Source organism: Dipodomys merriami, unplaced genomic scaffold, assembly GCF_024711535.1.
Source record: "Dipodomys merriami isolate MVZ:Mamm:240054 unplaced genomic scaffold, mDipMer1.0.p SCAF_6, whole genome shotgun sequence".
Taxonomy (NCBI): domain Eukaryota; kingdom Metazoa; phylum Chordata; class Mammalia; order Rodentia; family Heteromyidae; genus Dipodomys; species Dipodomys merriami.
In genome coordinates this window covers 6,932,221-6,958,130 of record NW_027206179.1, presented here as the reverse complement: position 1 = coordinate 6,958,130, position 25,910 = coordinate 6,932,221, and the positions used below count along the sequence as shown (strand labels likewise).

At 56.0% G+C, this 25,910-nt stretch overlaps 3 protein-coding genes across 5 annotated transcripts; all 3 read right to left on the bottom strand.

The window, feature by feature from the left end:
* Window positions 1-735: 735 nt before the first annotated feature.
* On the bottom strand, window positions 736-2,754 carry Tgfbr3l (transforming growth factor beta receptor 3 like). The gene is made up of 6 exons (XM_070002113.1): window positions 2,685-2,754; window positions 2,055-2,191; window positions 1,655-1,975; window positions 1,273-1,384; window positions 1,029-1,187; window positions 736-803 (listed from the first exon to the last, which is right to left on the bottom strand). Exons 1-6 carry the CDS (start codon window positions 2,752-2,754, stop codon window positions 736-738), a joined length of 867 nt encoding a protein of 288 aa, XP_069858214.1.
* A 623-nt stretch (window positions 2,755-3,377) lies between these two features.
* Window positions 3,378-12,503, bottom strand: Map2k7 (mitogen-activated protein kinase kinase 7). 3 transcript variants are annotated; one of them, XM_070002406.1, is made up of 12 exons: window positions 12,268-12,503; window positions 10,308-10,355; window positions 7,463-7,604; window positions 7,265-7,331; window positions 7,025-7,138; window positions 6,817-6,936; window positions 6,617-6,724; window positions 6,344-6,523; window positions 6,185-6,265; window positions 5,920-6,062; window positions 5,442-5,487; window positions 3,378-5,338 (listed from the first exon to the last, which is right to left on the bottom strand). In XM_070002406.1, the coding sequence occupies exons 1-12, from the start codon at window positions 12,389-12,391 to the stop codon at window positions 5,204-5,206; spliced, it is 1,308 nt and encodes a 435-aa protein (XP_069858507.1). In that variant the 5' UTR covers window positions 12,392-12,503; the 3' UTR covers window positions 3,378-5,203. The 3 variants fall into 3 exon arrangements, with proteins under 3 accessions (XP_069858507.1, XP_069858510.1, XP_069858508.1); XM_070002409.1 differs by lacking the exon at window positions 10,308-10,355 and adding an exon at window positions 11,847-11,973 and having other exon boundaries at window positions 12,268-12,357; XM_070002407.1 differs by lacking the exon at window positions 10,308-10,355.
* Window positions 12,504-14,911: 2,408 nt separating this feature from the next.
* Lrrc8e (leucine rich repeat containing 8 VRAC subunit E) lies at window positions 14,912-24,522 on the bottom strand. Its single transcript, XM_070002405.1, has 3 exons — window positions 24,444-24,522; window positions 19,458-19,600; window positions 14,912-18,496 (listed from the first exon to the last, which is right to left on the bottom strand). Exons 2-3 carry the CDS (start codon window positions 19,593-19,595, stop codon window positions 16,247-16,249), a joined length of 2,388 nt encoding a protein of 795 aa, XP_069858506.1. The 5' UTR covers window positions 19,596-19,600; window positions 24,444-24,522; the 3' UTR covers window positions 14,912-16,246.
* Between the last annotated feature and the right edge of the window lie 1,388 nt (window positions 24,523-25,910).

Sequence of the window (25,910 nt, the reverse complement as noted above, 5' to 3'; positions counted from 1 at the left end):
TCTGGTCTTCTGCTGGGTCAGGCCATCCCTGGGGAGGGGTGGCAGAGTTAATGAGGTGGGAACAGAACCTAGGCCAACCCCTCCCCAGCAGACATTGGCTTCTTCCATCCCATTAGTTGGTATGTGACAAGCAATTTGTCTCCTACTGCCCAGTGTTTGAGGACTTTTTTTCCCCCTTTGTGCTGGTACTCTCGCTTGCCTTTTTTTTGGGGGGGGGGAGGGGGTCGTGGGCTTGAACTCTGGCCCTGGGCGCTGTCCCTCGGCTCTTCAGCTCAAGGTGAGCACTCTCCGGCTTGAGCCACAGCGCCACTTCCGGTTTTCGAGTGTTTATTGGAGATAAGAGTCTGCCAGGGCTGGCTTTGAACCCTGATTCTCAGATCTCATCCTCTCAAATAGCTAGGATTACAGGTGTAAGCCAATGGTGCCCAGCTTGGGGGGACTTTTCTATCTAGAATCTGCACTGTGCCACAGGTGATCCTCTCCCCGCCCCCTCTCCACCCACCACAATTTCTGAATTCGAATCCTACCCCAAATTAAGATTTTTGGCAAATCACTTAACCTCAGAGCATGTCTCATTTTGCCTGTCTCTAATGTGGATTACAATAATATCTATGTAGTTGTTAGGAGAATTAATGTGGGCAAAACATTTTGGAAGCGTGCCTAGTAAGAATAAGTCCCTCCCCTCTCCCCCCCCTCCCTTCTCCAGCTCTTAGCTCCAGATCTCCTTTACCTGCCTCACTGGGGCCTGGCGGGCTGGGGGCGGCAGGTCGAGGCTGTGGCTGGCTGGCTGGGGGGCGGAGGCGCTGGAAGGAAGAGGCTGGCTGTGCTGGGGGAGGGGGCGGCCCACCGTGCCAGGGTCAGCGCGCCCCCTGGGGGCTGCGGCCTGCGTAGCAACCGCAGGTCTAAGTGGCGTTAGAGCCCGCGGGCGAGGATTCCGGCCACCTTTGGGGGTCTGCGCGCGTGGGAACGGGTGGGGGGCGTTGAGAGACCAGGGACGCGGAGGAGGCAGGCTGGGCAGAAGGCGATACCTGAGTGCGAGCAGACAAGGCCAAGGCCGGCGGCCAGCGCGGCGCCCAGCACAAAGGCTGCCACCACCAGCGCCACCACCGGCGCGGGCTCCAGGGCCACCGGGGCGGGAGCGGGTGGCTCGGGGCGCACGGCCCGGCCAGGGAGGATCTTGGGCGGCCCTGTAAGGAGGGCACCATTGAGAATGGGCTCCGGAGGCACTTGTCCTCTTCCCTCTGTGGGGGAGGGGGACCCCCACGAGCTTACTGGGGGGCAGCCGCGGCACGGTGACCACGATGGGCTGCGTGAGCGTGTGCAGATGCAGATTCTCCGCGCTGAGGTTCCCGCCGCCTGCGCACGCCCCGTCGCGAGGCAGACACTGCGGATAGACGGAGGGAAGAGACGCCGGCCTCAGACCTAAGGCCAGCCAGCCGGCCAGGGGCACTAGGGAATCTAGCGTCCACTTTCTGTCCACTAGGGAAGCTTGGCACAGAGCCGCAGGGGCCTCTGTGGGGGTCTTGGTGTCCAAGGAGGGACCCTGTATGAACCCTCAGCCTCCGGGGATCTCTCCATCGCAAAGCCCTTCGGAGCCGCCGGTGGCCGGCCGGTGGGGCGTCCCTGCGCCCCGGCGCCCCGCTCGAGCGCGCACCCGCGATGGCGCTGGCGGCGGTGGCGGCGGGGTGCGCGGCGCGGGCATCCGGCGGGCATCCCGGAGGCGGCGGCAGCGGCTCAGCTGGCAGTGCAGGAACTGGATGGAAGCGTTGAAGACCGGATGCAGGCGGAAGCTGAAGCGTGCCGGGGGTCGGGAGGCGTCGGGGGACGGCGGTGACGGGAAAGCGACCGAGGGGTCGGCCGCGCAGCCCCCACGCAGAAGCGGCAGGGCGGGCTCCCGGGCTGGGTGCGAGGACGGAGTCATGGAGCAGCGGTGCAGGGCCAGGCCCCATCGCAGCGAAGGCCGGGCCAGGGCTGCCTGGGGGAGACGGTGGCGCCGTCAGAGCCAACTTGTCCCCACTGGCCCCCGTGCCCCCCCACCCCCCCGTGCCCCGCACCTGCACGAACACACGGCTGCCGGCCGGGACCTCGAGCGGCCCTGCGCGTCTTGGGACGGTGTCCTCTGAGTCAGACAGCTCCAGACTGAACAGGGGGCCACGCACCCAAGGCTGGGTAACCCCCGGGAACGGGGGCGCTAGCAGGGGAGGTGGCACCGTGGAGGGAGGGTCTGCAGCAGAGCCCCGACCCCACCCCCCTTGACCTGGGCTGTGGGAGTGACGGCCCTGCGCCCCAGGCAACCCGGGGCCAGGCGTGGTGGAGAGGACCCTTCCTCCCCTCCCCATGGCAGCGAATGGAGAAGGGAGACTGAAGCTTGACCCAGCCTTTGAAGGGCCTCTGCAGCCTCCTTTCTGAAGGGAGGCTGGGTTGTCATTCGCAAACTCAGGGCAGGAGGGTGTCTGCCCCAGCGCAGAGGGCCGGGTCTCCTATCCAAGGGCCCCAGCCTTTAAACGCACTGCGAGGAGCTAACTTGTCACATACGATCTCAAGTCGGCTAGCCCCAACCCCACAGCCCTTTTCCTCCCCTAAGGGAGCTGGGATGGGGGCTGAGGTAACCGCCCCGCCCCATCCTGATGGGAAAGTCGGGAAGGGAGGCAGCGGCAGCCCAGGGATCTGGAGCCTCTACATACCAAGTGGCCCATTGGGGAAGGAGATGGCTGCTGGGAGCAGGGCCAGCAACAGGAGCATGGTGCCAAGCATGCTGGACTGGTGGAGGCAACCCTCTGGGCTGCACACACACCTCTGGCTGAAGGTGGGCAGGAGCCCTGGCCTTGGCAGGGCCGAAGCCCCGGGAAGCGGGGGTGGAGGACCGAGGGGCTGACATCTGAGCTGGAGCCCAAGGCCTGCAGGGATTAAGGGCTCCTCTCCTGCTCTGCCTGGGATGACTGGGGACGAGGGGTCCCTCACACAAGCTGCCAGGTGTCAGGCAAGCCACTCTGCACACCCCTTACCTACCCAGCCCTGCCCATTCCCCTCAAAAAGCTGAATTCTCATTCATCAGAATGGTGGCCCAGAGCCCCCCCCCCATTCTCACTCTGCGCACCAGGTGGTGGTGGGCTAGGGACACAGCACAGACTCAGAAGAAAAGGGAGGGGCTTTATTCTCAAGCATCTAAGGGCTTACAAACAAGGGCGTTTTATTTTAAAAAGGGACAGGGCAACACTAGTGGCCTGAGGAGTCCGTGGGCCAGCAGGCTGGACCAGACTAGGCCATCCAGGCCCTGACCAATCCCGCCCAACCCTCTGCCAGGTCCAGAGGGGTGGGCTGGTGACGGAGGGGCCATCTTGGGAGAGGAGGGGGAGGTAGGAGACTCCCCTAGGGCTCCCATGTAACACTGAAGGGAGGGGTGGGGCAGACACACGCTCACAAAACAGAAAATAAAGTTAAATAAAAATTTAAAAATAAAACAAAACACAGGCAGCGTAGTCTCACACCTGTGCTGGCCCTAGGACAAGCCAAGTGACCTTCCAAGCTGCCTACACTGGGGCTGGCCTCAGTGAGAGGGTATGGGGTCCAGGTCTGTTAGCCACCCCCTCCACCCCCCCCCCACAAAGGGGGCAAGGGACACAAGAAGGTGGCTGTCCCCCCTGGGGGAGGGAGGAGGCATCTATTCTGGTTTAAGCATGCGGCATTCCGTGGTGTGAATATAAATTAATAGAGAGGCACGGGCCGCCATGCTGGCTGAGCTGGCTCCACCTCACTAGCCAGCCAGCTCGCTCACCTTTGGCGTTGCATTTTGTGGAGATATATATATGTGTGTGTGTGTATATATATGTATATATGTGTATATACATATATATACACACACACATATATGTATATATATAATTTTTTTATTTTTTTGTTCTCTTGTTCACTGTGATTTGCATGCATCACCAACAAAAAGGAAAACACTCCCCATCCTGCCCTTGGCCACCGTGGTGGGTGCCGGGGTCCCGGGTGGATGCCAGGCTTTTCCCCATCCCAGGCCTCAAGGTGGGCTGGGGCTGGCCAGCTCCGGGCGAGCTGAGGGCTGCTCAGGGGCGTGGTGGGGTAGTCACCCCACTCTCCCTTCCCCACGGCCTCCCTCTGCACTCAAGCCTGCCCCCCCCAATCCCTCTCACACATCCTCCAGCCTTCACACCCACTCTCCTCACCCTCAGTCCCTGATTCCCTCCAGGGGCCCCCTGCTCTTGGGGGGCCCCCCTACCCACTCCTGTCACCAGCTTTCTGACTGCACCCCTCGTCAGCTTCCCTGAAGGCCATCCTGTCGTGGCCGTGGCCTCTGTGCTCCCCTGGTGCCACCTGAGCTCTTTCAACTCACCTTCCGGCTGTGGCTAGTGTCCAGCCTCTGGGGAGGAGCCCCCAGCCCTTCAGCTCGCCCCACCCCCGCCCCAAGACCCCAGCAGCCAAGGGCAGTCAGGGGGCCTCACAGCAAGCAGCTAAACATGACTTTGGTAAAAGTTTCTGAAGGTACCGACACCCCTTGAGGACAAGCTCGCCTCCCCCTCCCCCCAACACCCCACCAAGTACAATAAAATACAATAAACTCCAAAAAGGACCCCCTGAGATCAAAAGAGAGAGAGAGGGGGGGGGAGGAAAGAGAGGGAGAGGGATGGGGGAGAGGGAGAGGACCACACCAGCCAATCCCAGTCCATATACAGTCACAATGACCCCACGGCCCTCTGGGGGCAAGGACTGCAGGAGGCCTTAGTGGACTGGGCCACGGGTGTCAGTGCCCAGGTGTGGGCAACCAGGGAGATAGGGAACACCAGACAGAGACAGAGAGGCAGTGAGGGAGAGGACAGAAGGAGATGGAGAGCAAGCGTGTGCATGGACAGATGCCAGGAGCGCGGGGTGGGCAAGGGGGCTCTCTCCCGGCCCCTGGGGGCCGCCCCAGCCCAGAGGTTACAAATGAATAAATAGTGAGTCTGCTCTCGGCCTGCCGCCTTCCGTTCACAGTGTCTGTCGGGGGGACGCACAAGGCCGGCTGACCCCGGGCTGGTGGGCAGGGAGTCAGGGGTAGATGGGCGCCCCCTACTTTCTGTCCTCAGCCCTCGGCAGCTGTCCAGGTCCCAGGTCTCCCCTGGTGGGCAGCTGGGTGGCCAGGTGGGAAGGGGGCTGGTGGCCATGCCCCTGGGCCCTCGCAGGGCTGGCCGCCACCACATGGCTACCTGAATAAGGGCAGGTGGTGCTGGCTCAGGACGCCACTAGTCCGCGGCGACTCAGTCTTCGCCATGGCGTCCTTGAACCAGGACGCCACGTCTACCTCGAGCATCTCATAGCGCTTGATGAAGCTGTGTTCCTGTGGGCCAAAAAGGGGCTCAGGAACGAGGGGTCTTCCCTCCTGGCCTGGTGCTCAGGCCCAGAGGCTTCGAGGGGGGCTGGGGAGAGGGGCGAGTACTCACAAGTAGCTTATTATACTTTGGTCTCTTCCTGTGATCTTTAGTAAGGCTGAGGGAGAGGAGGGAGAGCAGAGAGGGCGGCAGTGAGAGCGGGGCTCCCAGTGTCTTCCCCGTGATTGGGAGGCAGCTGTCGATGTCCTCAGCCCCCTGCATGCTGCTGGGCCCTGCCAAGTTGTGTGTCCCAAGGATGCCTGGCCCAGGGTGGTGTGGAGAGGGCCTGGGGAGCTGGAACTGGGGTAAGTGGGGCTCCCTCAAAGATGTGAGTGCATGCACGTGTCCTACACCCCTTCCCACAGGGCCAGCTGCTCCCGGGCCTGTTCAAACCAGGCCACAGCTCCCAGAACACCAACTCCAGCGATCACTCCTGGCCATGAGCCTGACCACAGCCACCCCCACTTGGTCCCAGGGCAGCGCCCTCCCTCTCGTGCCCACAACCCCTGCAAGCCCGCAGGGCCTTCCACAGTGGAAGGTCAGTGCTCACCAGTCTTTGACGAAGGACTGGAAGTCCCCCGAAAAGCCCATGTGGCCAGGCAGAAGCGGGGGCTCTTCCTGGAGGACTTTGGTGAGGACCTCAAAGTCCGTCTTGCAGTTCTTATAGGGGAACTGTCCCGTGGCAAGCTCCACCTGGGGAGAAGGGGGAGGGGGACAGGCAGGGCTGCAGTGGCAGGGGAGGAGCCCCGCCCTGCCTCCTCATTCCCTCTCTGCACCCCTAGGAAGCCATGGAAAGAGGCAGGACCCCAACTCACCAACGAGATGCCCAGACTCCACACGTCGGCTCGGATGTCATAGTCAGGCTTGGTGGGGTCTGGGGGGTCGATGCGCTCAGGCTGCAGGGCGGGAGAAGAGATGGATGTACCCCCAGAAAAGGGCCAGCCCCCCAGCCAGCCCTGCTGGGCCCTACTCACTGCCATGTAGGCAGCGCAGCCGGCGCTCCTCGTCTTGGCCTTGGAGTCCACGAGGCGGCCGCTGATGCCGAAGTCACACAGCTTGATCTGGCCCCGCTCGTCCAGCAGGATGTTGGAGGGCTTCACATCACGGTGGATGACGCCATGCTTCTCCTTCAGATAGTACAGCGCCTTCACAATCTGTGGGGCACACACAAGGGGGAGGTGCCTGTGACCTGGGCCAGGCCCTAGGGCTGCCCACCTGGCCGGAAGGACCCCAGACCCGCCGCTCACCGCCACGGTCATCTTGCCCAGGATACGCTCGGGGATGGGGCCCTGCATTCGCTTCTTCAGCTTCTCTGCACACGTGCCCATGAGCTCCATGGCAATGAAGACGTCCGTCTGCAGAAGGAGGGGGGCATGTGTGGGGCTGGGGCAGCTGTGCCAGGCGCCCACCCTTGTCCTGCTGAGTCTCTGGGGCACGGGCGGCTTACATTGGTGATGAAAGTGCCAAAGCACTGCACGATGTAGGGGCAGTCATGGCTCTTGAGCACCACATCCAGGTCCATGAGGATGCGCTTGTTTTCCTCCTTGTTCCCCGAGCGACGCATTTGCTGCAAGGAGAGACAGCCAGGAGGGCCTCAGTGCTGGGCCGCACGGGTGGGGGCTGGCCTGGAAGGAGGGGGGGTCCGCAGGGCTCACCTTCACAGCAATGATGTGGCCTGTCTTCCGGAAGCGCATCTTCCACACCTGGCCGCAGGTGCCGCTGCCCATCTCACCCAGGTTCTCCAAGTCATTGATTTCTGCCTGGTAGCGCTGGGGTGGACAGTAGGATGTGAGGGTGGGAACATCTCAGGGATTTCCCCCCCCACCCCACCCCCCTGCCCGGCTCCCACAACCCAGCTCTTTCCAGCCCTTGCCCAGCAAGGTGAAGGGGAATACCTGGCCCCCGATGGTCAAGTAGCCAGTCTGCTTCATGATCTCCTGTAGCTTCTGGTCAATCTCGATGCTGGGAGACAGAGCAGGGGCTGGCGGAGGGGATTCTGGCCAACATGAGGGATCCCCAACCCCACACACCAGGGGCCCCTGGATGCGACCATTCTCCCTCCCTTCAGGCACTGGATCCCCTCCACAGCTCACCTCTCCATGCTTCGGGGTGTGAACAAGGCTGATGGGAGCCCCAGCATGTGGCGGGGCCGGGCGGGGGGCGTGGGGTGCTGAGGGGAGCTCTCTGAGGACGGCGAGCGGCTGCCCCCATCATTGGCGAGCGGGAGCTGCAGGGCTGGGGGGTTGAGAACCGGGGGGCAGGGAAGGCGTTAGCACCCAGCTGCTCTCAGCTCTAGGCCTGGCATTCTGGGTCAGGGCCCTCAGCTTCCTTGCCCAGACGTCCCTCACCTGGGCAGGCATGGCCCCTCTCCAGCTGGCTCAGGCCACCCTCCCATCCTGGGCTATCCTCAGGGTGCCTTCTCTTGACCCTCTGACTGAAAGGACACGAGGGGCCTCACTGGACAGGGCTGTCCCCAGCCTATGCCTGCAGGGACACAAGGTGGGTGGCTTCTCTGGCAAGTCCCTTTTTTTCCCACCTCTGCCAGGAAGCAGGCCCAGGGCCACAGTGCCCACATTGGGCCATTTAGGCTTAGAATGCTCACCAGGGTCAGCCTGGCCCTCATATTGCCACCAGCACCAAACCTTATGTCCAAGCAAGAGCTGGTGGGTACTGGACTCTGGCTTCTGGCAGCCATGCCACCCCCACCCCCCAGATTCTGCTCCAGAATCGGGGAGGGCCAACCTCTGGCCAGCCGACTGATCTGTGCCTTCTAGTCACACCTGTGGAGCTGGAGCCAGGGGTGGGAGAGGGACCCTAGGCTGGGCCTGCATCCTCAAGGTGAAGGGATTGGAGGGGTGTAGCTCTTCCAGGGGCTGGTGGGCCTGGGCAGGGGGGGCCAAGGGGGGTAGTACTTCCCAGCAGCCTGCATGCGGACAGCTCGGGCATGCTACAGGCAGGCAGGTGGGTAGGCAGGCGGGCAGGCAGCGGGTACCCAGGACAGGTAGGCAGTGTTAGAAGGGAGCAGAAGACAGACAGATAGAAGCCAAAACTTGGGGGCCAGCTGCCTGGAAGAAGCACTACAGACAGGTCAAAGAGAAGATGGAGAGGACAAAATAGGTGCCCCAAGGAGCTAGGGGGTCTCCTGGTTTGGTTGCAAAGGGGTGCAGGAGCCGGGCTCAGGAGTCTAGTGTGGTGGTTCCGGGAGGCCCTCATGCCTGGGACTCTGCCTGTTGGCGAAGTGGTGAAAAGCCCCCTCCAAGGACCTTCCCAGGGGGCCTGGGGCTGGTCCCACTCCCACAGCCCGAGTGAGGCCCTGCCCTCTTCACACATCCTGCTCTTCCCACAGGCCTGCCAACTCCTGTGACTTGAGCGTAGTGAACCAAGTTGCTGGCAGCTGCTGGGACCCTGACCTCAAAACGGGAGGGGAGGAGCAAAGGGCCTGACCTGCAGTCTGAGTCGAGGGGTTGGGGAGGTAGAGTCTGGCAGGGGCTCAAGGCCCAGTGCTCAGCAGCAGAACTTGGAGGCTTCATCCCCCATGTCCTCTCCTGCTGCTCCTGGACAAGTTGTATCTCCGCTCTAGCCACTCAACTGGTTTCTGAGGGCCCCTGTGTCATTCCCGCCCCCTCCCCCCCTTGCCCTATACCTAGTCTGTCTCTAGGAAATGCTTGGGTCCTGCCCCCAAGAGTACTGGGCTCAGCACTCTGCTCTCAAGGCTGAGGACCACACCTCAGCCTCTTCATCTGGAGGTGCCCTATGAGTCCCCTTCCCTGCACAGTCTACCAGGCCCTTGGTAGGTAGGAGAGAAGGCTGCTGGTCCCAGACCCAGGAGCACAGTGATTTTAGGGATAGTGGATCAGGGAAGGTCCTGAGACAGAGGTAACAGAGGGGTGAGTCACATGGCAGGTCAGGAGGGTGAGTGAGAGCAGGAGAGAAAGAAGTGACAACGAATGAATGAAAAAGGGCAGGGGTGGGCATGGGCCCAGTGACAGGAGCCATGGATGTATAGGCTGCCAGCCCAACACACAGGCACACTCATTAGTGCAAATGTGCATCCACACATATGAACAGAGGCAGCACTACCATCCCTCCACGATTCACCAATCTCTCTGCATGTGCATGCGCATATGCACATACACACAAAACCAGCACTCCCCCCCCCCACACACACAGACAGGATGGAGAACTACCAAACGCAGCCCTACCTAGCCACACTCACACACAACCATCCACTGGGTCAATGCCAGCTGTGCTGAAACATTCCCTCTATCCTACATGCCTAGGGCAAAGCCTCACGTGGGAACTGCATGGTCTCATTGTCCAACCTGTCTGCTCTCAAACCCTCTCAGCACAGGTGCAGTCCCTTCCCTGACATTCACGTCACTTGGCTCAAATCCTAACTCTTCCAGAGACTTCTTGAAGTGAGCCTCTGCAGAGCCCCTCACCCTGCTGGCACGTTCTCCCTCCCCAGATGGGGATGTGCTGGATGCAGCCAGTGTCACCTCAGCCCCACAGGATGGGGCTCAGGCTGTCCTCATGGTATCCCTGGTGCTGAGAACAGCCAGGAACATGAAGGCGATGCTCACTCACCCTATGGCTGAGAAGGGCGGCAGGCCCAGCATGCCCGCCCAGTCCTACTTCCTCCCCTCCCCCACCTTCCTCTCACACACACAGAGCCACACACCTGTGAGACACACACCAGACTCCCACTCACTGGGGGAGCCCATTTCTCCTCTTGAGTGAGCCAAAGAGGAAAGGGGGAGTGAGAGGGCACAGAGGAGGTGGGCCTCTGCTGCTAGCTATGGGGAGGAGTGAAAGGGAGGGAAGACAGCACACACACAGAGCACGGGGTGGGGATGGCATTCTGCGGCCGGCCGGGCAGCGGTTAGGTCAATGGTGCAGATGTCATGTCCAAGCAGGCGATGATAAAAAGGCTGGTACCTGCTCGCTGGGACGGGGCAGGAGCAGGGCTTAGAGTGATCACAATAACTGGATGGGGAAAAGGAAGAAAAAAAAAACAATAGCACGATAAATCACAACAGAAACGACTGATTTGCCCAAAAGAAAAGAAATCAAATCATAATGAGGAAGAGGGGAAGGGAGACGCAAGGCTCCAAACGACAGAGATGGGTAGGAAACTGGCAGAAATGGGAGGGTGGGAGGATGGGATGGAGCTGACAGACACAGACGCCTGGAGGGGGCCTCCTAGGGACCTGCCTGCCATGGGCCTCACCAGGCCTTGCTTTGTACTGGTGACTGCCACCCCTTCTGACCCCCCAGATCCCATACCCCGAACCATCTATGCAGGACTGGGGAGAGGAGCCCTGCAGAGCTCAGCAGGGACCCTCCAAGTTTTTTTTTCCAGGATTCTATTCCACCCAATATTCAAATGATATCACTTTTACCTCTGGAATCTCTCTAGGACCCCCCACCCCGGCAAAGGTCTCCCCAGAGAGGAACACAAGCAGACTCAGTTCAGACGGAGGTATGGGAGTGAATTAGAAGGCTGTAAAAGTCAGGCTAGGGACAGGGGAGATGTCTTCCTCCTCCTGTTCAGATGGCTCCACAGTAAACTATACAAACTCCAAAGATTGTATCACAGGAGACATTGCAAAGTGTTTTTTTTTCTGTAACAAGAAAGGGTATTGGTGGCTTATGCCTGTAATCCTATCTGCTCAGGAAGCTGAGATCTGAGGATCATAGTTGGAAGCCAGCCTGGACAGTAGAGACTCTTATCTCCAGCAAAAAATCTGAAAGTGGAGTTATGAGTTGAGCAGTAGAGCACCAGCCTTGAGAACAAAAGCTAAAGGAAAATGCCCAAGCCCTGAGTTCAAGCTCCAGTACTACAGAGAGAAGAGAGAGAGGAAAGAAGAAAGAGGAGAGAGGAGCGAGGAGAGAGGAAGAGAGGGGAAAGGGAACGGAAGAGACAGAGACAGAGAGACACAGAAAGTGTGTGTCATGGATAGAATTGATCACAAGGTTGTCGGCTAGGGGTGTGCGTTTGTATGGATGGACAGGGAAACAGACACAAAGATGATAGGATCAGAAAAGAATCGAATGTTTGCTGATTGGACTCAGATACAGTCATACCAGCCTCAGGGGTCCCCAGGGTGTGAGAGGAGGGGAAATTCACTGGAGTCCAGAAGACAAAGTTACCATGCTGGAGAATACTGGGATGTGTTTCTAGAGATCTAGCCATATGGAAGGGTTGAAGCTAGTCACAGGAGTATAAAGGGCCCGGTATACACAGGGTGTGTGTGGGGGGGAGGGCAGTGTCCTGCTGAGCCTAACGACAAGGTCACCACCGCAGGCTGGGGAAAACGATCTCCAGAAATGATCACAGGAATCAAATGGGAGAATCCTCAGGGAATTTTATATGTGGGTGCAGACTGTATGTGGCCAAGTGACCGCAGGTGTCCCCACCCCCCTCCCCATCCACTAGATGAGAGGAACCCAGGCCAGACCAGGGGGTTTCTTGACCTGGTCTGATCTGAGTGGAATCACTGGATCAAAAGGGATGTGTGACTGTGTTTGCCAGTAAGAGCTGGTGGCGGTCACGGTCGTGCGGGGTCAGAAAGCCCGGTTCAGTGCAGGCGGCGGAGGATCTCTGGATCGCGGCGATGGGGGCGGGTCATCAGGTTGGGGGGAGGGGAAGGGTCTCTCCTGCAGCCCAGTCACTAGGCCCCCAGACTCCAGGGCCCAGAAAGCCCGTCGGGGGGGGGGGTTCACCGGGCCCACACCCCCTGGGTCACCGTGACCCTCTTCCCCACGAACCCACAGCGGGAGAGGGGACAGGAGGGAGGAGTGCGAGCGCCCCGGAAGCGGGGGCGGGGCCTGCGGCGGGGGCGGGGCCTCCCGCGGCCCGCCCCGCCCGCCCCCTCCCCCACGCCGCCGTGCTTACTGGGCCTGGTCCGCTGGGGGCTGATATCCAGGTTGAGGTCAATCCTCCGCCGGGCCTCGCGATTCTCCTGCTTCAGTTTTGCTTCTAGGCGGGACAGCTTTTGCTCCAGGGAAGACGCCGCCATCTTCCCCCCCGGCCGCCGCCGCCGCCGCCGCCGCCGCCGCGCACCGCCGGGCCACCCGTCAGTCGGCAGACAAACACCGCACTGCGCCTGCGCCCGGATGACCCCGCCGAGCCGCCGTCTCGCACTCCACCACGCATGTTCCTGGCTCCTACCCGCCCCTCCGGCTAGCGAATCTCCGTACGCTTGCGTACTTGATCTCAAACTGAGAGATGACGCCACCTACCGCTCGTGGCTGGCAATGTGCAACGCCTCCACCCACCACCGCTCATACGGTGGTGCGCATGCGCGCCAAATCCCTAACGCTTCGGTGAGAGGCGCTGCGTGGAAATCCACCAGTCTTTAGAGAGCGGTGGGCGGGAACAACGGCGCGCAAGCGTGCAGAGGGGAGAGACGCGGCTACTACTGCGTCTGCGCGTCCTCCACGCCCCGGGCGTGCGCTGCTGACGTTACCTGTGTTGTCTCCACTGCTGGAGTGTTTTGAAGCTTCTTCGTTGGTCCTCCCTGCCTGGTACTCATAAAACTTCCTTTCTTGTCTCTGAAGGTGCCTCATTAGGATCTCTGTTATGTTTAATTGCTGCCTGATTCCCGGTGGCGCCTCCTTGCAATAATTAGGCAACCGTGGGAAGCCCTTTCCATGTTGGCCAGGCTCCAGCAAGCTCTGACTTGGCGGAGGCCTGCCGGGAGGGATTCATCTGCGGTAATCCCAGACTTCGCTGACAGGGTCAGGGTCAAGGTCAGGGCAAGCCTTCATGGCCAGACCTGTATGTAGGACTCTAGAACACCCCACTTCTTTGCTGAGAATGTGAGCTCAGCTCTTGGATGTGCAGAATCGGTGTTTGTGTGGGGGTGGGGTGCTGGGCTAGGTGCTGTCGCTTAGCTTTTGTGCTCAAGGATAGCACTCTACTACTCGTGTCACGGCTCTATTTCCAGCTTTTTGATGATTGAGTGGAGATAAGTCTCACAGACTTTTCGGTCCAGACCAGCTTTGAATCATGATCCTCTCAGGTCTCAGCCTCTTGAGTTGCTAGGATTACAGTTGTGAGCTATTGGCGCCTGGCTGAATCAGTGTGTCTTGAAGATGGCCTCTGGGGTTAATGCTTTTACCTGGTGCCACACAGCTGAAATAGTAACTGTTACAGGTTCTTTTAGTCGAAAGAATGCCAGGGGAGATGTCTTCATCTGAACCTGGGTCCCTGAAGAGTCGCTTATCTCTACCCTTAGATGCCAAGAGGCAGAGATTCAACAGGTGATCAAACCCCAAGTGATCAGGGTGTGCCATGTGCTCTGACCATTCTGGGGACCAACATAGGAACACCTTGGGTTTGCCTTTTTTTTTTTTTGTCAGTCTTGAGGCTTGAACTTGGCCTCAACACTGTCCCTGAGCTACTCAGCTCAAGGCAAGTGCTCTACCACTTGAGCCACAGCGCCACTTTGGAGATGAGTTTTGTGGACATACCTGCTCAGGCTGGCTTTAAACCGCGATTCTCAGATCTCAGCCTCCTGAGTAGCTGGAATTACAGGTGTGAGACACTAGCACCCAGCTTTGGGTTTGCCTTTAAAGGCTTATTTGGACTTCTCCAATGACTTGGGTAGAGCTGACACATGTATGGACTTAAAAGGATAGCAAGGCTCATGTCTGTAATCTTGGCTATTTAGGAGGCTGAGATCTGAGGATTGACATTCAAAGCCAGCCTGGGCATGAGTCCATGAGACTTATCGCCAATTAAACAGCAGCAGGGAGCCAGTGGCTCACCTGTAATCCTATTCAGGAGGCTGAGATCTGAGGATCATGGTTGGAAGCCAGCCCAGACAGGAAAGTCCATGAGACTCTATCTCCAGTGAACCTCCAGAAATCTGGAAGTGGCACTGTGGCTCAAAATGATATAGCACTATCTTTGAGTGGGAAAGTGCAGCGCCCAGGCCTTGAATTCATATTCAATTTGCCATAACTGACAAAAACAAATACATAAATCTAGAACTGGAACTAAGGTTCACCTTGAGTGAAAAAGCTCAGGGACTACACCCAGGCCCCGAGTTCAAGTCCCAGGACCTGTGTGTGTGTGCACACATCAAAAACAATAAAACCATGGGAGGCCAGTTGTCTGGTTCATGCCTGTCATCCCAGCTGCTTGAGAGGCTGAGATCTGAGAATTAGTTTGAAGCCAACCTGGGTAGGAAAGTCCTTGTGACTCTCATCTCCAGTGAACCACCAAAAAGCTGGAAGTGAAACTGTGACTCAAGTGGTAGAGTGCAAAAAAAAAAAAAAGCCTAGAGACAGCACCCAGACTCTGAGTTCAAGCCCCAGGACTGGAGCACACACACACAAAAGCACAGGAGGAAAGGGATTCTCCAGTAATAAGGCAGATTTAATGATATGTCTACCTTGTTGCCCTTTCAAGCTGCCTTTGGTGCCTGTCCTTCCCAGAATCGACTCAGTTTTGATTCTGACAAGCAGGTGTTAAAACTGAGCATGTGAAACAAAAGACTTAAATAATGATAGGAATGCACATAGAACTACAATTCTCATAATTAGTATTTATTAAGTGCACACCGGTCTATGCTCCCCCACACAGGAACATCCCAAAGATAAAGTCCTTGCATGGCCTTAGATAAGTGCAGCCTCCATAGCAGGTGATCTTACCTTGAGGAAATCCATGAGAAAACCTCTGGAGGTTATGTTTGCAGTTTTATGTGTTGCTTTAAGCATTTCCAGAGGAAAGAAGTGCTCAGTGTCTTGAGAGTCTTAAAAGGTCTAGAACTGAAAATGGGCCTCGGAACCCAAACATTCCAAAATCTATCCTCTCCCTTTCCCCCTTTCTCTTTTAGCAGTGCTGAGATTTGAACTCAGGGCCTGCTTGCTAGGCAGGTGCTATAACATTGGAGTCACCCCCCCCCCCCCGCACCCCCCAAGGCCTTTTACATTTCATACTTTTCAAATAGGTTTTCACTTTTTTGCTCAGGCTCTTCGGAACTGTGATCCACCTGTTCGTGCTTTCTGTGTTTCTAGGATGCCAGGTGTACCACTATGCCCAGATTTTTATTTGTTGAGATGGGATCTTGTGAATATTTTTGCCCCAGCTGGCCTTGAACCATGATCCTCCTGATCTCAGCCTCCCAACTAGGTAGGATTACAGGTGTGAGCCACTGTACCAGGCTTTGACATCTCTTTCCATCACAGATCAGCATTTCCATTATACAATTCCAGCACAGATCAGCATTTCCATTATACAATTCCAGGACTACCTGCATTAGGAGTTACCTGGTATGCTTATTTACGAGCAGCTTCCTGGCCCCCACCCAAAACTCCTGAGTCAGTATTTCAGGGGTGTGGCTTGGGATGTTTTCTTTTATCCTAGCTATTCAGTTGGTTTTGACACATAGCCAAATATGAAATCCATTGTACTTATAAATAAGAAATTGGCATCAAAGTTGGGATAATAATGGGGGGGGGAAAGTTTTCCTTTGTGTTTGTGTCCCGTCCTTGAGAGGGAACCTCAGATGTAAGCCATGTTGTTTGTGTTACGAGGAGGGAGGATGATTGGAAAATCCCACTGGGACGTGTCCCCACTCCCATCTATGACACTAATTAACTGGAATGTCCAGAGAGAGAGGGCAGGCCAGCTAGTCAAAGACACACAGGTTGTGGTTTTGAGCTTGAGAATGAGGTTCCACCCCAAATCCACAACTTCCTGCCTCTCCCCAGATGAACTAGTCCTAGGGTCTTGCCTGGGCTCCACATAGCTGACACGACTGTCCATTGTCTTCTGGGTGGGCCCATCAGCCATTTCTCTTGGAAGACATCGGTAGGGCAGAGGCATCCAATAGGCCTCCACTTGAACCTGCCCCAGCCTAGCTTCATTCCTCCTCCATCCTTTCTCGCACCTCTGGGGGTAGCCCCTCATACAGGGTGTCTTCTACCAGCAACCCCCCTTTCTTGAGTCCTGCGCAGTTGCCAAGTTCTTCAGGCAGTGCCTCCAACCGGTTGCCCTTGAGTTCTAGGCGGCTGAGGGCCCTGAGGGCTGCCACGTGGGGGGAGAGCTGGCTCAGATGGTTGTAACCCAAAAGCAAAATCCGGAGCTTTCGACAGAAGAACAACTCTTCTGGCAAGGCCTCGAGGGCATTGTAGGAGAGAGCTAGGTGTTGCAGATTCTGGAGGAGGCCCACGTCTGGTGGTAAGGAACGCAGACCATTATGGGACACATCCAGTAAACGGAGGCTAGAGCACAGGCCGAGCTGGGTGGGCAGTGTCTCAAGTTTATTGTGGCTGAGGTAGAGCTGTTCCAGGCCCCTGAGCTTCCTCACGTGTTCGGGGACGTAAGCGATCTGGTTGTGCCACAGCTTGAGGGTGACCAGTTTCCGACAATGCTGGAAACTCAGAATCTCCTCGATGGATCGCAGGTGGTTGTCCCGGAGGTCAAGTTCCTGCAGGGCACCTAAGCTGAAGATGGCATGGGGAATGCGTTCCAGTCCACAGGCCACCAGTTCGAGCTCCCGTAATACCACCAGCTTCTTGATGCTGTTGAGGGCGAGTAATCGGGCCCCATCATTATGTAAACTCAGTCGTTGTAGGTGTCCGGCTACATCCGTTACACTGGCTGGCACCTTTCCGGCATTGCTCCGGAGGGACAACACCTTGAGCTGCTTTAACTCCCGGAGACTCTCAAGAGTAGCCGCTCGAGCCAGCTCGGGAGCAAAGAGTCCCTCCAGGTGGAGTTCTTCTAAGCCACGCAGCCCAAACACCCAGAGGGGCACCTCACGGAGTTCCTCGCATTTCACGCACATCACTTTCAGGCGATCGCGCAGGAAGATCTGCGAGGAGAAGGGCAGCTTGGCGGGTGAATGGAGCAAACTGAGTTCCTGGAGGTTCACCAGCTGCGAGAGGCCTGGGGGAAAGGAGATGTCACAGATGGCTTCTAGCCGGAGGGCCTCTATCTCACTGAGCTCAAACACAGTGTCAGGGAGCCCAGGGAGCATGCACAGAGCCAGCTCCAGGTGACCCCGGGCATTCCGCTGCAGCTTCTGTCGAAGCTTCTCTGGGGTCCACTCATGGTTCAGGTTGAGTTGCTTGAGACGGCTTTCACTGACCTCGGAGAGGAAAACGGCAAAACGCTTGGAATAGAGCGAGTCGTACTCATCAATGAGGTGCAGCATGAAGGCGAAGTCATTCTTCACATCGGGGATGTCGTTCATTCCTGTGTCCTCCCGCACAGACCGGAAGGAATACTCTTTGAGGGGTCGGTGGAAGAGCCAGTAGAGCGTGTATAGGCAGGTGATGCCATACACACACACGAAGGAGATGTAGCAGAAGGCCAGCTTGGAGAAGAGGTGAGCCTTGGTATGGTTGCAGCAGAAACTGGCATACCCAGTCACTTCTGAGGTCTCCACCCTACAGGCCACCAGGAAGCTGATCTTTTCCACATACACCAGGTTGTAAACCAGGATGGCAAAGAACTTGAACACTTTGAGTACTGTCTGCCGGATGTACATGGTGTAGAGGATGTCCCCCTCTTCCACGTGGACCCGGAACTTCTTGACTTTCTCAAACAAGGCTTTGGCCTGCTCACCTTCCTTCTTGTCTAACAAGGTGACAGCCGGAGGCTCAGTCACCACCTTCTCTGGTTCTGCCAGCACCTTCTCCTTCTCGCCCTCACCTGTCTTTCCTGGCCCTGGCCCTGCTGAGGCTGCCACAGTGGCCAGGGCCCGTCCAGCAGTGGGACCCTTATTGTTCTCTCCGGAGACTTCAGACAAGGCCCTTGTCGTCCATGGGGAATCAAAACACTTGCCCAGGATGGAGATGAAGTGTTCGATCTTGGAACTGGTGCCAGGGAACTTGAACCAAAAGCTGGTACAGACCATGAAGATAAGTGTGTGAATGACAACCAGGTAGGGGAAATACTTAGCGTACCAGTGGAGAGCTGTCTCATAGCACAGCTGGTTAATGAAGCTGTACTGCTGAAGGTCCAAGTTGTTCTTGAGGCCACTCAATTCCCGGAGGTCCCCCATCTGCTCAGAAACCCCCCGTGGCAGCAGCTGTTGGCATGGAGCCTCCGATAAATTCTCCCGAGGTTCATGGCTGGGCAGGCAGATGATCTTGTCCTGTGTTACCTGGGAACGAAAGGAGATAAGATGGGGGAAGAAAGTAAAGCTGAAAGTTAGGAAACCTTCATCTTGGATTACTGCCAGCCAGCTGACTTGAGAGGAGTTGCTAAGAAGTCTTTGAAGAAAAGACTTGGGTTGCTGGAGGCAGTGATTCACGCCTATGATCCCAGCTACTTGGGAGGCAGAGGTTGGGAGCATTGCAATTTGAGGCCAGCTTGGGCAAAATGTTGGTGAGTCTCTACCATCTCCAGCAATTGCTATATATAGTGGCATATACCTAGCATCCTAGATAATCAGGAAGCATCAGTAGGAAGATCTTAGTCCAGGCTCACCTGAGCAAAACCACAAGATAGCATTTGAAAATTAAAACTATATGTATATAAATAACACAAATATTATATATTATGTATGTTATATTAATATATTTATATCATATATATATACATATGGAATTAGGAGTTGATGTTGAGTTGTGACCTCACCCCCTAAAGATGTAGACATCTTCTCAACCCTCAATCCCTATGCATGTATATGATCTCGTTTGGAAATGGGATCTTTCCCATGAGTCCACTAGGGTAGACCTAGGACTGTGCCCTTATAAAAAGGGGACATGCAGTCAGGTCCGGTAAGGGGGTCAAAATTGGTCTGAAAGTGGGCTCGCGATTCGGCTTTTGAGTGACAGGAAGGCAGGTGGGGGTCCCACCCCTTTATGGCTGTGCCCTTCACCTACAGGTATAGTCCAAACCAATCATGACTATCCCCAGGGTGAAGTCTCGCCCATTTGTGGCCCACTCCTCACCTGGAGGCTGTGGCCGAGGAACCAATCATGAGCATGGCCACTGTAAGGATATCCCCCCCCCCCCACACATTCTTTGTGGCCACCCTCCTCATCTGAAAAGTGCAGCCAAAGAACCAATCATGACCATCCCCACAGTGAGGTCCTGCCCCTTCATGGCCCGCCCCTTACCTGAAGGGTGCAGCCAAAGACCCCAATCATGAGCATGGCAACCGTAAGGTATTCAGCCAACACGTCCCACCAGGGCTTGAGCACTTTGAATGCTGGCTGCTGTTCTGTGAACTGCTTGAACTCTGCCACAGGGATCATCCTGCCTACAGAAAGCAGAGAAACAAGGAATCATGAGGTGCAGGGGTCCCTTCTGGAAGGATCGCCAGGGTTCCAGACATGGGCCTTGCTCCAGACCCTCTGCAATCTGCCTGTGAGCCGAGGGCCCCCTTTCCTAGAATTCACCTCCTTCTCAGAGCCAGAAAGCTTCTCCACGCTGGGACCTTCTGCCTGATCTTTCACAGTTCAGGAGAGACAGAGCGCGAGTCCCCAATCTCTCTATGCAGCTTTCTCCTCATGCTAGGCATTGCCTTTCTTATTCTGTAGAAGAGACACCCCCAAAGCACACTCTATCCACTATGTCCTGAGTCCAGTTCTTACCTGCACCTGACCAGAGTGTCCCAAGGCCCAGGACTTCCGGGGCGTTGGTCCCCCACCCCCTCCAGGGGCGCTCAGGGCACTACCTCCAACTGGAAAAGCCGGCTGGAACCTGGCTCTGCTCTGGTTACTGGGCCCCAAGGGTTAGGGAGTGGCCAGGTTGAAGGCCAGTCAGCCCTGGGGGCGTGTGTGTGTGTGTGTGTGTGTGTGTGTGTGTGTGTTCCTGTGTGTGTGTGTGTGTGTTGTGTGTGTGTGTGTGTGTGTGTGTGTGTGTGTGTTCCTGTGTGAGTGATTGCCCAGGACACCTGGGTTTCTAAAGGAACTAGAGGTACAAACGGGAGACCTGGGCTCTGGGAGGGAGGGGGAGTGTTGATAACCTCTGTAAGATGGACACCCTGCCCCAGTGGAGAACTCTCAGGCTGACACCTAAGACTGGCAGGATGACTGGCCCAGGGCTGGGCGGCCAGGCTCCTGGGCTGCTGTCCCACTCTGTCTGTGCCTGGTTTCCTTTTCAACCAAGGTATCATTATGGAAGATAAAGATGGGCCAGGCCCAAGTCACACGTGGGCGTGGGGCACAGGCTGAAACTAGGCTGCCACTTCCTGAGGCTAGAGAGGATTGGAAAGAACAGTGGGGCCCTCCGTGGTCCCCTTTTGCCAGCATCTAAAGTTGTGCCAACATCTTTTGTCTGTGTATGTGTGCGCACGTGCACATGCACGTGTGTGCATGCCAGGACCAAGGCTTGATCTCAGGGCCTAGGTACTCTCACCTTTTTTGCTCCAGATTGGCTTTTTTTTTTTTTTTTTTTTTGGTCAGTCGTGGGGCTTGAACCCTGGCCCTGGGCACTATCCCTCAGCTCTTCGGCTCAAGGCTAGTGCTCTATCACTTGAGCCACAATGCCACTTCCAGCTTTTTCTGCTTCTGTGGTGCTGAGGAATCAAACCCAGGGCCTCATGCATGCAAGGCAAGTGCTCTACCACTGAGCCACCTTCCCAGCCCTCCCTCAGCTCTTCAGCTCAAGGCTAACCCTCTACCACTTGAGCCACAGCATCACTTCTGACTTTTTCTGCTTATGTGGTGCTGAGGAATCCAACCCAGGGCCTCATGCATGCAAGGCAAGCGCTCTACCACTGAGCCACCTTCCCAGCCCTCCAGGTTGGCTTTCTACCAGTTGAGCCATAGCTCCACTCCATTGGTTAATTAGAGATAAGAGCATCATAGTCTTTCTTGCCCTGGCTGCCTTGATCTTCAGATCTCGGCCTCCTGAGTTGCTAGGATTACAGGTGTGTGTTGCCAGGGCCCAGCTGACTACCACCTCTCAAACAGGCTCCTAGGAGCCTTCCATTCTTTCTCTGATCAATGGTGGCTGGACCAGGAAGGGAATATCCGGGCCACTGGGCAGTGCCAATCTTCAGGGTAAGGAAACCCTGGTCCCCCATTCTATACCTCAGCTAACAGCTCTGACACGTTCTGTCTCTTTTGGTCTCAACTGTACCCACTTTGGAGGGTCTCTCCTAAGTGAGATCACATTAGAGGTAGAGACTTTAATACAGGAAGCCGGCATCCACTCAGCAGGCAAGAGTCAGGCAGTTCCCAACAATCAACTCCTTCCATCCCACCCCCTTTTTTTCTGTGCCAGTCCTGGGGCTTGAATTTTGAGCCTGGGTACTGTCCTTAGACTTTGTTTTTTCACTCAAAACTTATGCTCTACCATGGAGGCACAGCTGTGATTCCCGCCTTTGGCTGGTTAATTGGAGATAAGAGTTTGACAGATTTTTCCTGCCAGAGCTGACTTTGAACTGTGATCCTCACTTCTCAGCTTCCTGAGGAGCTAGAATTACAGGTGGGAGCCATTGGTACCTGGCTTAAATCAGACCCCTTAATCTGAGGCCCCCATCTCCCAGAGGGGAGATCTGTAGGCAAAGGGATCAGGCACAAACATTCCTAAAGGTGGGGTGCAGGTCTTGGATTGCTTACTCATTGCATACCGTGGCCTGTCCTCCACATTCACATTGCCCCTATCCTCTGCAAAAATTAAAAAAAAAAAAAAACAACTCCTAACTTCCACCATCAGTGTCTAACCTGATACAAATGAACCCATGGAAGCTGGGTGCTGGTGGCTCATCCTGTAATCCCAGCTACTTGGGAGGCTGAGATTTTGAGGATCAAGGTTCAAGGCAAGTGCAGGCAACCAGTTCATGAGATTCCTTCTCACTGGAGAGATATGTATGGTAGTGTCCATCTATCATCCTCCCTAAAATAGGTGGATCGAGGTCCAGGAATGCACCCAGGCAGTAAGCAAGATTCTATCTCAGAAATAACAAGTGCAAAGCAAAATGACAACAACCACCAAAAAAACAAAACAGGGCTTGGAGTTAAGGCTCAGCAGTAGAGTGACTGTCTTGAATGTGAGCAGCCCTGATTTCAAATCTCATGCTGTAAGACACATACACACACAGAGAGGCAGGGACTAACTCTGCCCTGGCCACTTTTCAGGACATATCTTCCAATAATGTAAGTTCAGTCGCCTGCCTGCCTGCCCTCACTGCTGCACAATCACAGGCTAGAAGACAGAAAAGCTTAAGGATGAGCCTGTAGCTCCCAGGGGACAAGGTGTATACACAAAGATAATCGGAGGTGGGTCCAAGGGATTATCATTATCTGTCTCTATGACTCAAACTTGATCTTTCCGAACCTGCCATTACATTCCTCCAGACCAAGGCTGGCCATCTTCCCCCCTCCCCCAATCCCTTAGTGTCTGAGCAGAGCTGGAGGGATGGCTGAGGAGACAGGACTCATAGAACTGGGAGGGGGGACCACAAGCTAGGCTATCTGATGCTCTCCATGCTGAATCTGTTCTCAACTTTGGAAGCATGAATGTTAGAGCTGTTTTCTAGAATTGGAGTGGCTGATACTACAGAATTTGAGCACAGCTCCTCTTCCTGCCATCTGGTGGCTAATTAGAGATAAGAGTCTCACTGAGAGCTGGGAAGGTGGCTCAGTGGTAGAGTGCATGAGGCCCTGGGTTGGATTCCTCAGCACCACATAAGCAGAAAAAGCTGGAAGTGGCACTGTGGCTCAAGTGGTAGAACACTAGCCATGAGCTGAAGAGCTGAGGGACAGCGCCCAGGCCCAGAGTTCAGGCCCCACGACCGGCAAAACAAACGAAAGAGTCCCACGGACTTTCTTGCCCAGGCTGGCTTTGAACTATGATCCTCAGATCTCAGTCTCCTGGGTAGCTAAGATTATAGGCATGAGCTACCTGCACCCACTTGCAAAAATCTTTTTCTTTTAATGAAGAATTTTCTTTTGCCAGTCCTAGGGCTTGGACTCAAGGCCTGGGTGATGTCCCTTAGTTAATTTACTCAAGGCTGGTGCTCTACAACTTGAGCCACATCTCTACTTCCAGCTTTTTGCTGGTTAATTGGAGATACAAGTCTAAAGACTTTCCTGCCAGGGCTGGCTTCAAATAACAAGTCTCATATCTTAACCTCCAGAGTAGCTAGAGTTACAGGAATAAGCCATTGGCAAAAATAAAATAAAATAAATCTGTTACTCTTTCAAGAATCTTAGAGGTACTGGGTGCTGGTGGTTCACACCTGTAATGTTAGCTACTTAGGAGGCTGCAATATGAGGATTATAGGTATAAGCCAGCTTAGGTAGAAAAAAGTCTGTGAAATTCTTATCTCCAATTAACTAGGATCAAGGTAGAAGTGGGCTGTGGCTCAAATGGTGGAGCACTAATCTTGGGCAAAAAAGCCAAGTGAGAGCAAGAGGTCCCTAAGTTGAAACCCCAGTACCAGCAGTCACACCTGCATGTGCACCCCCTCCTGCCCCCCTCTCCCCCCAAATCCTAGAGGACTAGCCAGACTAGATCTTGTCAGCCAGGAAGAAACACCAAACCTAAAACTTTTTTTTTTTTTTTTGCTTTTTAACTCTTGAAGAGGAGTACAATTCCTACTTTTTCCACAAGGGGGAAACTGAGGTCTGGGGCAAGGGTGGGTCACCCTTTAGTAGCAGATCTTGAGGCCAGACTAGCTTTTCCTGCTGGGGCTTGGGGTAGCCGGTGGGTCTGGGAAATCTTGAAGTTCAAAAACCTCAAGGTGGGGGGGGGATGCAAGTTGGGGAGGACCCCAAGGAGTAGAGCTCTGAGGGCTTGGGGTGGGGGGGGGAAGAGGAGACATCTCCTTTTGAGTGTCACTGTGTCACCGGAGGAGAAACTCTAAGAGTCACGGCTTCCCTAAAGGTTGAGTCCCACCTGTTGATCTTCATTCTTTCACTTGGGGGTTGGAGGGAGGTGGACGGGCTCCCCTTGGGCCGAGGCCTCTGTCTGCGCACCCTTGTTCCACCCCCAGCTCCTAGTGGAGCCCGCCCAGGCCACCGTGCCAGCCTCACCTGAGCGATCCTCCCCAGGATCACCTACGGCCCCAGCCCGACCCTCACCTGGCCATCTGTTCCCCAAGGACCAGAGACCCCCCCCGACACACCCCACCCCACCCCGACCCAACTTACCACTGCGGGATGGGCCCTGGGCCGGCTCTGAGGTCCGTGGAACGAGAGCGGCCGGGACTCCCGCAGAGTTCCCGGACCGGGTGAGGGTGAGTCAGGGCGGGCGGGTGTGCCCTTCCCCTGCCCGCCCCGCCCCTGGGCCCGCCGGGGCCCCGCCCCTCTGCCAGCTCCCTAAGTCGACCCCACGTCCCCAGCGCCACGCGATGGCCGCCTGGAGAGGAATCCTCACCCTGCCCAGTCCCAGGTGGACACTGTGGCCACCCAGAAAGCTGGGAAGAAAGGGCGTCTCAGAAATCAGTCCAGCTGTGGGGGAAGCTGGGGACGCTCAGATCCTGGGATCTCCAAGCAAGGCATCTTTGGCAGGTGTCAGGAGCCGGTGGTAAAGCTGCCTCCAACCCCAACACCTGACCATCCAGACCCACCCGGCCCACAGGTGACCCCGGTTCCTGCTGGGAGAAGGAAGGAGGGGCTTCTTGGGCCAGGCCTGGTCTAGCCAGAGGAAGCCAGCCCTGCGAGGGGGATGCTAGCTCGTCTGTCCCTGCCTTGGGTTCAAGGCTGCCCTAGAGAGGAAGTAGAACAAGGCATTCCATGGACTTGGGACCCAGAGGGCTCTCTGGGAGCCAGGATGAAATTTCCATCTGGGGATTCCACTTCTCAAACTACAAAGGGGCCTCCTTTCTGACACTCTGGCCTCTCTTCCACCCAGAGAGGCCCAGGCTGGGTAACAGGCCAGTCAACCAAGCATATATAACCCATACACATGACAAACTTCTTCACCTGGAAGAGGTAGAGGAGCCAGCCGCTCCTCCACTGGGAAAGAGGTGCAGGTCCCAACCTCTGCCACTGGAAAGAAAGCCTTAGCATTAGGACCAGAACCCTTTAAACCGGGGCTGTCCTGCATAATACATCAGTCTTTTCTTTCTGGCGCTGTAGATCAAACTCAGGGCATTCTGCAAGCTAGGCACCTGCCCCCCACTGAACTAAGTTCCAGCCCTTAAGGAGCACTTGGTGTTTGCCACCTTCTGAATTTATATTCCTTGGGAGAAGATTCCCTATTTTTTTTTTTTTTTTTCCGGTTGTGGGGCCTGAACTCTGGGTCTGGGCACTGTTCTTCAGCTCTTCAGCTCAAGGCTAGCACTCTACCACTTGAGCCACAGCGCCACTTCCGGCTTTTTCTGCTTATGTGGTGCTGAGGAATCGAACCCAGAGCCTCATGCATGCAAGGCAAGCACTCTACCACTGAGCCACCTTCCCAGCCCCCTATTCTTGCTTTCTTTTTCTCTCCTTTTTTTTTTGAAATATTGCAGTTGTGCTACTTGAGCCACACCCCGCCACTGCTATAGCCATGTCCCTACAGCTCTAACCACACCCAACCATTTGAGCCACGCCTCCACCACTTAAGCCAAGTCCACAGTGCATTTTAATTTTTTGCTTCATTATTAATAATTACTACTTATCAATAATTTTAAA

Bases quoted from the DNA above. Each gene is read 5' to 3' on its own strand.
- Tgfbr3l (XM_070002113.1), bottom strand. From the start codon at position 2,754: ATGCTTGGCACCATGCTCCTGTTGCTGGCCCTGCTCCCAGCAGCCATC. The intron at 2,192-2,684 runs GTATGTAGAGGC...CTCCCCTGCTAG, and splicing joins CTTCCCCAATGGGCCACTTG to CGCCCCCGTTCCCGGGGGTT. The intron at 1,976-2,054 runs GTGCGGGGCACG...CGTCTCCCCCAG, and splicing joins GCAGCCGTGTGTTCGTGCAG to GCAGCCCTGGCCCGGCCTTC.
- Map2k7 (XM_070002406.1), bottom strand. From the start codon at position 12,391: ATGGCGGCGTCTTCCCTGGAGCAAAAGCTGTCCCGCCTAGAAGCAAAA. The intron at 5,488-5,919 runs GTGAGCACTGAC...CCTCTCCCTCAG, and splicing joins CAGTCCTTCGTCAAAGACTG to CCTTACTAAAGATCACAGGA. The intron at 5,339-5,441 runs GTGAGTACTCGC...TTTGGCCCACAG, and splicing joins CAAAGTATAATAAGCTACTT to GAACACAGCTTCATCAAGCG.
- Lrrc8e (XM_070002405.1), bottom strand. From the start codon at position 19,595: ATGATCCCTGTGGCAGAGTTCAAGCAGTTCACAGAACAGCAGCCAGCA. The intron at 18,497-19,457 runs GTAAGGGGCGGG...TTTCGTTCCCAG, and splicing joins TCTTTGGCTGCACCCTTCAG to GTAACACAGGACAAGATCAT.